Source organism: Passer domesticus, chromosome 13 (assembly GCF_036417665.1).
Source record: "Passer domesticus isolate bPasDom1 chromosome 13, bPasDom1.hap1, whole genome shotgun sequence".
Taxonomy (NCBI): Eukaryota; Metazoa; Chordata; class Aves; order Passeriformes; family Passeridae; genus Passer; species Passer domesticus.
Genome location: NC_087486.1, coordinates 7,075,369 through 7,088,101, shown reverse-complemented (window position 1 = coordinate 7,088,101; position 12,733 = coordinate 7,075,369). Strand labels below are relative to the sequence as shown.

Here is a 12,733-nt window from a genome sequence, read left to right as displayed (position 1 = left end):
ATTTGCTGTATCATTCACAAAATTCAATGCCCCCTCCATTTCATGGACTGCTTCTTGTCAGGATTTTAAGTGATGGGGTAAAGGAAAAGAGCTGCTGGCCAGCCTGCTCTTCAACCATGCAGGTTCTTCTCTACACATTCACTTAATTATTCTTACAGTGACAGTAAATCAGAAAACAAATTAATAAAGGCTTTAAGACTCAGGGTCTACAAGGTGTGGATCTGTGCTACCCTAAACCTCAGGTAGATATTTTGATTTCATGTTTTTCAAAAAACAGATGAGATGTTCACCCTATGCCAAGTACTTCCTTGCAACTTTCTTGCCTCAAAAAACTGTAAAAATATTTCACCTTCATTGCAGAGCAATGGCAGCAACCTATAGTCCACACACTTCGTGAAGAGAAATAACTTGAATGCATAAATCAGCTCCATCTAGTTACAGTAGTAGAAGGAGCTCTTCTTATGCACAGATACCAGTGATGTCCACTGACTTTCTCATTACAGGATTAGTAAGCTTCACACTTAATTTCAGTGGAAAATAGATTGTAATTTGTCCCCTGAGGTCCACAAGGCTAGAGGTTAAATGCTGGGAAAAAGCAGTCTGACCATATAATGAAATTCAAACACAGAGGTAGCAACCACAGGAAAAGTTAAAGGGAATGACAGTAGGAAAGAAGTAGCTGTATTTATAGCTCACCATATCAAAAGAAAAGTGGCAACATTGTACTTTGCAGGTGGAAGAGTCAGAAAGTACCAGGGACACTAGGAAATTCCAACCTCTGAATTCTCCACAGAGAGCTGCACAAGTGAAGAATTAACACTGTCTTTACTTTGAAGAGAAGGGTCATAAATGCAGCAACAAAGGGGCAAAATACTACATTTTACATAAGCCAATTTAAAAGGAATAAAAAAATATATATAAACTTGATGGTTAACACTGAAAAACTTCAACACACTTGGGATGCCGAGACCAAAAAGTAACAGCAAGTTGTACAAATGGGACTTCCATTTCAGCAAGGCAAAGATTTGGAAAGCAAACAGACCAGAAGATGCAGCCCTACAAGGACTGCATGAAGCAGAGGGGAAATGCAAGTGTATAAATTAGTGGTGAGGGCAGGTCCTCCCTGTGCACTGGAGAGGATAAAATGATACTGGAGTTACCATGGTCAGTAAAGGGACCTCCCCCACCTGGGGGCAGCCAGCCCACAGAACCCACAGCAGTGACCAAAATCTCACAGAGGCACACACAACCCAAAACACACAAGGTGTAAAGAGAAACTCATCTGTACTGTAAAATGACACCTTCAAAACAACATACTTGGGATGATTTTCACTGGCCTGGGGATCTTTGGGACTTCAAGAAAGAGAACTGGCATCTCTGTCTTTTCCTTGAGGGAAACACTTTAAAACACTTTCTTTAAACAAAAAACAGTTACTTAGAAGAAAAAGCAGAAACATTAATGCTGAGATTCGCACTTACAACTCCAAGAACTCCAGATCTGAAGAAAGTACCAGACGTTTTGAGACCTGGGAATAACTGAGAAGATCTATAACAGAAGCTGTGATTTAGATATGAGGAAGCAACGTGCTCTTCTGCACTTGAAGAGGACACTCTTCTTTTCAATGTTACAGTTTAATAGAACAGTGCTGAAAATAGCGTGTGAAATGTGGGCCTTTCATTTGCAGACTATTAAAGCTGGGAACCCGCTGTGTCAAGACTCTGCAAACAAAGATGAATTTAAAACACACTCAGATAAAGGGGCTAAAGGAACCAGATGTGATGTGTTAGAGAACTTACTGAAACTTTGGAAGAAAGAAAGCAATAAAGGGACAAGGTGATCCGAAAAGGGGGGTGTGCACATCAGAGCAAGGTTGTGCAACCCCCTGCAAGACACTCCAGACCTGCTCCCTGGCTCTGTTTTAATCAGACCCAGTATGAGAGATGTCCTACTGTGCCATTAAGTAATGGCATGACCTGCTTACAAAGCAACAGTCACCATAAATAAAAAGTACTCAGAAGTAGGTCTAATAAAACACTAGTGTGATCTCTGGAGTAAAGGTCCTTCTCCATACAACAGCTGGAATCCTGGTTGATCCAAAAATAAAATTTTTTAACCTTCTGCAGCAAAAAGTAAACATGGAACTATCCTTAAATGTGGCAATGTCTTGTCATTTGCAGGAGTCTTGAATTCTCAGGGAACAGCCTGCCCACACCATGAGGAAGCAGTGAGCTGGCAGGTAAGTGAGCTAACAGCACTTTTTGAGAGACACACCTCTGGAAGCTAAGAGGGTCAGGCTTCTCAAAATAGATGTTCTGCTTACCCCAGAAATTAATTATGACCTTATCAAAATTAGTTCCTATATTTGGGTCTTGCAAGATGGGAAGCAGGAGACACTAGGCCCCTTTCCTTGGATATACAGAGTTTAATATTCTGGTTGGAAAATTAGTTTTTGTATGGTCAAAGCGCATAGTACAGCTGAGACACTACTACAATGAGGACAATGCAACACAAGGTCAAATAGGATGTAAATACTTCTATTTTATCCAAAGGCCTACAACATACCACAAAGCTACCCAAGCTGACTGCCTGAGGATACTCTGTCCAGATGGTGTCCACCTGTATGATGTAGGAAATTACTTGCTCTGCTCTCAGATAAAATGTAGGTGAGATGATCCATGCACAGAAGATGCAAAGAAAAAAAAAATAGTATTTACTGATGACAGAGTGTCTTTTAAGGACAGCAGAGGATAATTTACTCCAGTCAGAGGCTGAATCATAGTGTTTACACTCTTCATCTTTCACACTGTAACTTTTAAAAGGCAAAGCCTGTGCAATTTACACAGCAGAAGGGAATGTCCAACTAGGCTCATGTTGGCCAGGGAAATGAACAGCAGAAACCCAGAGGATGGGTTACGAAGCAAAGTCTCCATCCTGTGAAAACGTGGACATGCTGGAGTGCTAGGCATCCAAAGAGCTCCATTGCTTTGCCAGGAAACACAGGGCTTCTAAATGATATGTGTAGATGGGGATGTGCAGTCAGGCTTTGATTGTGCTGGAATTCACATACATGCTTGGCTTAGCCATGTGGAAGCCCCAGCTGAATTCAGAATGCCCTTGAAAAGGGTTAATGGTGATCCCACTGATCATCTGTAGAGGAAGGGCTGCTGTTTTCTTAATGAGAATGGCTTTTACATTTTGTTCTATATTGTGTCACAGAACTTATTTGCACTTCTTCTGCCACTGTATTACAGGTCTACCTACCAAAAAAACCCACAGTGAATTTTGCCATTACATTAAAAAATTGAGGGAAAAAAACCACACAGATCATGACTTTGGTTTGATTTTGGTTTAATTGAATGAATAAATGCTCCCAAATGAAAAGATCATATGAGTCCAATTTTGATTTGCTTAAAATGGATGCAACCCCATCATATTGTAAATGCTAAGAATTTAGCATACAGAAAAGGAATTACTGGAATTATTTGTAGCACACATCTGTTTTAACTGTCAGGCACTAGACCTGACCAGACTTTGAAGATAATATTGTGCTACCTTGAGCTCTGCTTTTTTACTACATCACAAACCAGTGTAATCCAAAAACCAGATCAAAAAGAAACACGACTAAATTATAAATCCATATGAAAGCAGGAGATGGATGTCTAAAAGGAAAAATAACACAGTTACATAAGCATGTCTGCCTTCTCCTGGCATATTCATTGTGAGCAGCTCCTTCACCCTCTTATCCAGGTAAATTACATGTTCCACCTAAAGTGAGTTAGATTCACCTTCAACTCTGTGGGCAGTTCCAAGAAAACACTCTGTCAGGACAGTACATAACAATATAACTTAAAATTCACTTACTTCAAAGAGATCAAACTCATGCTCAAAGTGAAGAAGAACTATACTAAACAAGGCTAGACTTCACAAAGTGTCTAAATGCCTTTAGGAATGCAAGGAAAGTGGCAGGAAGAAGGGGAGAAAGGTGGGCATTTCACATGGGTAGCTGGAATTCTCTCAGGAAACACCATTGACTGGATCTGAACATGAGATTCTACATTTACATTTCAGAAATTAGATTATATGAACACAACCCTGTAAAATAAAAACTGAGGAAAAAAGTTTAGTTCTCCGATTTAAAACAGGAAAGAAAATCCTCATAATAGAAATAATACCTAACAACATCTTGGGATAACTGGCAGATGTGCACTTGTATTGACAGCAGCCAAAGCACCAGCCAGCTCCTGAGGATCCATGACTGGTTAGAAAAGGGAAATGTACCCCCACAAACCCACCCAGGTGAGCCCAGGGCTACAGATACTGCAGCATTGGGCATGAGTTGAAGAAGCACTGCTGGTGTCCCAAGCATTTCTAGAAGAAACAGAGCCTGGGCAAGCAGCCAGCCAGCCAGCAGGCTGCTCAAAAACAGTTTGGGAGGGTTAGCAAGAGCACAGGAAAGACTGAAATGTTGTAGAGCAAACCCTGCCTGGTTCATCATGAGAAGAAACAAGTCCACTGCACTTGTAAGGTGTCACTCCTGGTACCCCCAGCCATGTCATGCTCACAGCTCATTTAGAAAACAAACAGCCAGAGATGGCTTGAAAAGCTCAGTTTCTATATATCTTCTTCTAATAACTTTCCATTTTAGTGACAGCACTGTGAAATTTTTGGACAGCTGATCTTTTAGCTTTAAAAAAGGAAGAGCATTATACTAATGGAGCCAAACTAGGACACCATGAGGTGTTACTGAAACTGATGTTCCTTCCTTTGCTTCCATGGGTGCAATCAGCTCACATTGATTGTTCATCATGGAGTAGTGATCCTCAGTCTTCTCAGTCCTGTCAGTACATCTGACTCTGCACTGCAGCCTAAGTTAATCATGTGTTCATTATCCACTTCAGATGTGCTGTTGATACTGTGTTTTTCCTGTCTGAGTACACATTCTAGCTCACAAACCACAAATGTCATGAGGAGATTGGGAGGGAGTTTATGTCTCTGAATTTCCACAACCAAATAGTGCCATCTTGCCAACATAAAGGAGACATTTTTGGCACATCTGCCTTGAGCACTGCAGAAGTATTTATAAAAAATCTAGATTTATCAAAAATCTAGATGTGTAAAGAGTTCTTCTACAACGGCAGGATCATCTGCTGAGGTGAAGAAAGACAGTTCCCATCATTATGCAATAATCTGGAAGGACTGACATAATCCTAACTTTTTGTTGGATTATGGCATTTTTTACAACCTCCAACCACTCTCCTTCACAACCTTTGGAGAGGACAGCCAGCTCCCTCATCTTCCAACTGCATCCACAAGTAAGAATCTGGCCAAGGACCAAGAACATACTCAAAGCACAACATCTTCCACCAGGCCATGGAGAGCTGACCATGCTTGTTCTACCCACTCAGTGGAGAATTTGTATGAATGCTATCAGGCCAACCAAGATGATAACAAGTTGTCCTGAGTGTTTTATCTTAAATGGGAAAGCTTTCACAGTATTTTTTTAATATGGTAAAAATCACATTCATAATTCACAAAGCTGTTAAAAATCTATTGATTAGCTTTAACTTTGATTCTTCATCCACAATTTTTAATGACCTGCTCCAGCTCTGACAACACACCTAGATTGCATACTTCAGAAGTTCTCTTCATCTGCCTCAGATTTCATTTCTAGGTCAATAAATTTTCTGTTGACTTCTGATACAGAAAACCGTGAGTACCCAAACTAATGAGTATCTCTTCGGTCAGGGCAGCAGATCTTCATCATTTATAGTACAGTTCAAAAGTCCCTTCACAGATCTACTATTTTCATGTGAATTCCTTCCAACAACTTCTCATTTGCCAATACCAATTCCACCAGCCAGACCCTTCCAAGACAATAACTGGAAAAGAAGATACAGTTGGTAGTGCAGTGCAAACCAGAAGGGCTGTTCGAAGGAAATAACATCAGAAGTTGGCAAGGTGGCAGATGCGTTTCCTGACTTAAATCAGATTCAGTCAACAAAAGTTTGCAATGAAAAACTCAAAGCAGGACACTTCAAGCCCAGTATTGTTTCAGCCCTGATGACTGATGCAAAAGACAGAAGACCACAAGAAGCACAGACTGATGTCAAACCACCTTCAAAAGCAAGTACTTCAAAAATAAATACTAAGAATTATGTTAATCAAGCTTACAATGTAAAATTCTAACACTTGTCATTTGACAACTCAGTTGTAAGAGAGATCCACCGTCCCTATCTCAACCTAGAAAATGTGGTGGAAATACTTGAGCTCACTGAAGAAAACTAGGTGCGAAGTAAAAAACAGACACAGAAAAACAGTTGAGAATAGCCTTGTCCGTGTCTTTATTCACATCCAAATGTCAATAAACCCAAGAAAAGCATACAGCCCAGTGGTCTCTAAGTATGTCTTGCTGGCAACACATTGCTCCGAGGACTCTTCAACACTCCTTGCAAAAAACAAGAAATAAAGGGAGAGACAATTACAAGCAGCATTAACTTCTGTGGTTACTTGCTTATTATTTCTGTCCACAGAGCAGTGGCTTTTGGAGAAACATTGGTATAATTCCTTTGAGTTTGTGTAACTCTATTGATAATCTGTTTTATACACTCACCCCACAAGAAAGAAAGAAACTGAGATGGAGGGAAAGGGTAGAGATGGAACATGGTACCCAAGGGACTGGAGTTCAATTTGTTGTTCCAAAACAGATTTACTGCACAATCTCAAGGAAATCTTTACAGCCTAAAGGTATTGAGGCAATGCTTCCTGCAGGAAGGCTTCAGTGACCTGGGCAAAAAAAATACATCTCTGCACTCCAGCACCTACCATGTAGATACCCAGGAGGAAGCAGTAATCCATTTCCAAATGTATTAGCATAACCACAGAAGTTGTAGTTCCATGTGAAAATCATTCAGATTAGAAGGTGGCACCTCCCAGCCCAGACCAACTCTCCAGCTTCTTCTAATGGAAACAAGAAGGCTCATGGGTTGGGCATACAGGTGGAAAACAACAATTCCTTTGGTAGCTTTCTGGATTCCAGTCTTTTATGAGTGCATTTATTATTGCATTCAGGCCTGGCTTCACACCTTGGCATTTGAGACATTACAAATGTGAAAAGAGCCGTAAATTACAAAGCCTTTTCATTTATATTTTCACTTTATTTTATAAACCATTCTCGTTCTTTCTCATTTTTACATGCAACAGGAGGCCTTGGACCTTTAGAGTCTCATCCAAAGTTAGGCTTTTACTCCTGTTCTGTTTTATCATAACTCTTTTGTCTAAATATTAGGAGCCCACATTCAGGCAAACACTGGAAGGAAGCAGGAACAAGCTCCCCCCCTGCCCTTACAGTTAACACCTGTGCTCAGGAGAAGACCACAAGGCAAGCAGTAGCCATCAACAGGATCTTCCTCCACCTTTCAGCCCAGATGAGCAAGGAAGAAGAGCTTTGGTTCTGCCCCAGTTTTAAAAGTAAAGAGTAAGTAAATCTTAAGCAAGTAAATTTGCCTTACACAAAATGATCTGTGCTAGACACAGGGAGAGCACAGAACTTTTGCTTCCCCCCCGAGGCAGAACTGCAGGCTCACACTCTGCTCTCTGAATGGCTCTTCTTGCTCAGCCCTGGTGCTTCTCTTACCCTCAGCCAGCTGTCCACATCAAACAACTGCAACATTAAAACCTGCTTCTCAAAACAGGAATGCACATGGCTGGGAGAAACCACAGGAAAGGAAAGACTAAGGGGAAAAGTATTTGATTCCCTTCCATTCTCAGATAGCCAACATACTATCTCCATACATGTCATCTTCTTGGCACAGCAGATGAACAACTTCCTATGACTAAATAAATAGAAATACAACTGACTCCTACTGGCTCTTTATGCAGAGGCAGAATGTATTACAATTAAGCAATCTCAAAATTACAAACTCTAAAGGCTATAGCAAGGAAATACAGGCTGGATAAACTAGTCATTATAAAAGAAAATAGAACCCCTTTCTCATGAAAGAAATTGCTGTGCAGTAATTACTGTTCAAATGACAGTGTGACAGTTTAGGATGTCAGGGACAAACAGTGATGATCTGAGTGCTGAACATGCACTCCAGAACAGAAAGCTGCAGCCAGTTTTAAAGCACACAGCTTTGACAAATGTATCACAGGGAGCTGTTTTGCTCGTAAAACTCAAAGTCTTCTGCAACTTTTCATCAATCACTTGATTAGGCAATGAAACTCACCAAGTGAAATATCCAAGAAAACAGACTCTGAATAAATTTAAATTTTCCAGGACAAAACCATATTTTACCTATCAAATTTTTTTCCAGGGTAGTCCAGCCCATTATTCATGATTAACTCTTTCTAACATTTACCCTTGCAGGCTGTAAGTGAGAAGTGAAAGAGGATGCTGAGAACTTGCCACTTAACCTTCTGGTTTAGAGCATCAGACCCCTCAAGTAACTTTACCACAAATCAACATAAATGCTGTTTTCAGCTGCTCTGTTCCAGAGTAGCTACCTCAGAGCATGTGCTCAAACTTCTAGTGCCACTGTCTGTAAAGCAGCGCTTGGTGCAGCACAGCTATTCCCACACAAGGGAACATTAGTTAATTTGCATTCACAGTTACCATATGAGGTGTGAGTTTCTGACAGTCCACACATTTTATATTTAAAGACTGTAGGAAATTAATATAATTATCTTTGATATAATAACAAAAGTAACTTACCAATCCATCGCAATTGCTGATAGCAACTGAAGCATTTGGCATATCAGTGATATCCCCAACATAGAGGCAATTCCCATAGAGAGGTTCAATATGAGTCTCCTCAGAGTCCTCCTGCCACTCAACTGTTGCTCCAGGGGCCACGAGCCTGGAGTTTGGCCGCAGCCTGAAGTGAAACTCTCTTCCAAAAACAGTGACATTGTAAAATATCTGCTCATTTGCTGCTTCACGTTGCAAGTCCTCCACAGCTCTCCTGAAGCGCGCTTTTGGCGGTCCAGACACCAAGTGGGATAGAAACCTGCCCTCTGAATCGGTGCTTGTGGGGATGACAAGGCTGTACTCCTCTATATTCCTCAGGATTGAATCTTTACAGGGAGAAAGCAAGAGAGGACAGAGATACTAGAACTAAACACATCCTGATGCCGCGGGATTTTTATTCCATTATTCATTAGCACAGCAGACACTTACATAAGGCAGATGGACACTGCACTCTTTGCAGGCACTTGGCTCACCTGCATGAAGTGTGCAGAGTTCACTCAAACTTGCCTTTTCCTCCCCAAAATACCAGACGGCAGAGTGAGCCTCCCCACCCTGCCAGGACCCCGCACTCCTGCTCCTGCGGCGAGGTCCCGCTCCCCTTTGCCCACCCAGCCCGAGCCCGCACCCCTGCACACCCAGTCAGTGACCGGGTCGCCTCGGGGACTTTGGGGGTTTCCCGGGTGGCCAGCGCTGAAGACAGGGCGTTGATTCACTTCGGGACTGCTCGCAGGGGCAGGGGTAGGGGCTGGGTTTGCAGGTGGTAAGCCTGCAAGGCAAAGGCGCGTCCCTCAAACTACCCCCGGTGCGGCGGGTTTGAGTGGAGCGGTGATGGGGACGCCGCGGGCAGCGATCGGGAGCGGTCTCAGTGGGAGCCCGGGAGTTTCGGACAGAGGCGATGGCCCGGGCAAGAGGAGGAGGAGGAGGCAGACGAGCTGCCATGTGTTTCAGCCCGCACGGGGAGCCCCAGGCACCGCTCCCTGCCCGCCGGGGCTCGCCCGCTCCGCGGGGCAGGCGGCGGGCGGCGCGGGGCTGCGGGCAGCGCTGTCACTGCCGGGCGCTCCCGGCTCCCTTCCCCGCCAGCGCCGCGGCTGCCCCGTCCCCGTCCCCGCCTGCAGGAAACAACTGGAAACCCGGCAAAAGTAGCCGCAGAAGAAGTTCAAGGGGAGCCGAAAGCCGCGGGGCGGCGAGCCGCTACTTGGGACGGGCGGGCTGCGGGCACCGGCCGGCGGCGGCGGGGCAGGGCGAGCAGCCCCGAAGGCGTCCCGGCGGAGACCTACCTCTGTCCCCGGGGCGCCGCAGGGCGCCGGCGGGCAGGGCGAGCGCGCAGCAGAGCAGGAGGCAGGCGATGCCCGCGGGAGGGTCCATCGCGGCGGCCCCGGCCCGAGGCGGGGGCCGGCGCCCGGGCTGCCCGCAGCCGGGGCGGGCCAGGCGGCAGCCCCGCTCCGCGCCGCTCAGCGCTGCCCCGCGCCCCGCCGCCCGCGCATTCGCCCAGCCGCAGCCGCAGCGGCAGTGGCGGCCGCGCTCCCGGCTCGCAGCGAAGCAGAGACACCAGGAGGCGGCGGGGGTATAGTACTGGAAGCACAGGGCGTGCGGAGTGAAGTCAGGCTGATTGACAGAGGCGCTGCCACACGGCGCAGCCCGGCCGCGGGCAGCGGGGACGGGACCGCCCGCCCCGCCGGGCAGCCCCCGCGCCGCCCCCGCCGCGCCCCGGGCAGCCCCGGCCGGCAGCGCCCGCCCCGCCCGGGACCGGCCCGCCGGCGGCCGCGGGAGTCGGCAGAACGCCGTGGAGGCGGAAAGGAATGCCCCGCGCCGGCTCCGGAGCCCCCGCGAGCCGGGGCAGCGTCCCGCTACCGAGGCCAGCGGGCCGCGCCGTCCCGGCTGTGCATCCGTACGGAAACGACCGGAGACAGGCGAGGCTGACAAACTTAAGGCACCTCGGCATGAGTTGTGTTGCAGTCTTGGTTTCCAGTTGACAGCAGGGACCCAAATGGAAAAAGTGCCAGCAGCAGAGGCAAATCACGGTCAGGGATCTTCATCTGATCCAATAAATTACTCTAAGCAGCCATTTCACAGGAAAAATTGTTAGGGCTATTTGCTAGTAAGACTGAAATTGCTTCCTGAAATCTTATATTGAATATCTGCAACTGGAGAGATAGACCCTGAAAGTCTTTAGGAATACTATAAATACAATGTAGAAGAAGGATTTTCAAATAATTAAAAAATCAAGAGTGGCCTTTATGGTAAAAAAACAAGTTATATTTGTTTCCATATGGCCAGGATAAATGCCATACTGCTTATTCCCTTCAAATAATGTGTGTATTTACTCAGCTTTTACATTACTGGGATCATCTGCTGCTTTTACCACTTTAACCTTGCAGAATCCTATTAGCCCTTGTTGTGCTCCTGCTGGCCCTGCCAGCCCACAGCCCTACCTACCTCAGGCTGGTTCTCACTGTAGCTGCATGTGTTAGACTCTCTGGAAAGCTGCAGGCAATGGCTTCCTGCAGGAAGCTGGTCTTCTGCCAAGGAATTTTCCTGGGTATCCTTGACTATTCTTGCTCCTTTATGACTAAGGGTCCAGCTATTATCTTCCACCCCTTTATAATGGATAGAAATGAAGGGTATAGAAGAAAAATAACAGCAAGCCAGTCCTGCTCCCTGCCCATGAGGAGGTCTTATGGACCCCAGCCCCAATCAGTTGTGGCAGTATATGATTTCTGCTTGCCTGGTTTGATGCTCTGGTTTGGCTTTCCCATTCTTTAGGTTAAGGATAAAAAGGGAAAGATTATTCTGAATGATGAGGTAGATCAACTTGTACATTGCATTCAAACATCCCTTTCCTTATCTTTTCAAATTACCCCTATTTGGAATTGCTGTCTGCACCAGGCTTCTCCCAGTTCTTCCTTTTGGTTTGTTTTTATGTTGGCTTCTTTTTTTTTTTTTTTTTTGGGTTTGGGTCCATATTGAGCAGCTTCTCTTACTTAAAATCTCATATGCTTTCATCAGTACACAGCTGGTAAAGTTCCAACTTCATTTTTATTGGACTTGTATTTTAAGCTGATGATGTGGCTTTTTTATGTTTCATCCATCCAATCCTGCTCAAATTGAAATAACTTCTGCACATAAACTTGAAAGGGAGAGGGACTGGCCCTCTACATTTGAAATCAAAGTTCTTATTTGTATATAATTCATCAAAAAAATGTTACAGAGTAAATTATACAAATACAAAACAACCCAGCCATTAGTTCTACTAATTAAGATGGATTTTTACTCTTAAAAATACTGGAGGTTAAAAATATGCTTTAATATGGATAACAGCTGTACTGCAGAGTAATGATGTAAACAAAAAGAATCAGTAACTGCCTCCATGCAGTTTATTTCTATAGAGAAACCAAGTTCTGTGTGCACATGTTGTTACCTTATCACATGGAGACAAAAACTCCAGGGCTCCAGGGCTTGGGGGAGACTGTTTTACAACTTCCTTTAAAATTAAAAAAAAAAAAAAAAACCAAACCAAAACTGAGGACCAGTGTCAAACAACAGAGCCAGATCTGCAGTTGGTAAAAACTGTGCTTCCACTGCACTCACTGGAATAAATCCTGATCCCACTGAAGCCAGTGAGAGTTTTGCCATTGAATCCAGCAGAGCCATGATTTTCTGCAGTGGATTCTCAGTGAGATTTAGACCAACTGAGGATATGCCACATGGCACAGCAATGGGCCTGTTATCCTTCCACAGGAAAAATGGGTGCATGTTTGACCCTGAGGAGGTGCCCAAAGCATGCCAACCACCACAGAGCCCAGAGGAGTGAAATTCCTCCTTACATCACTGCCGTTACACCACTGTAGCAGAGAAATTCAGGGAAATATCCTTCTCAAAACTAATTCTCCATTTCCTAAATTGGGATTCTTGTCACAGACAGATGAGGTTGTGGTCTGGGTTTCCTTAGTGGGGCATTGTCGTGGCTGTCTCCACGGCTTCTATAC

The 12,733-nt window shown here is 44.7% G+C and overlaps 1 protein-coding gene across 1 annotated transcript in view; it reads right to left on the bottom strand.

Moving 5' to 3' along the window:
• Positions 1-10,278, bottom strand: part of ADAMTS2 (ADAM metallopeptidase with thrombospondin type 1 motif 2) — a 174,117-nt gene extending 163,839 nt beyond the window's left edge. The window contains exons 1-2 of the mRNA XM_064387480.1: positions 10,025-10,278; positions 8,712-9,073 (exon numbers count right to left, since the gene is read on the bottom strand). Coding sequence (XP_064243550.1) covers positions 8,712-9,073; positions 10,025-10,112 — 450 coding nt within the window. The 5' untranslated portion in view covers positions 10,113-10,278. The remainder of the gene's footprint in view (positions 1-8,711; positions 9,074-10,024) is intronic.
• Between the last annotated feature and the right edge of the window lie 2,455 nt (positions 10,279-12,733).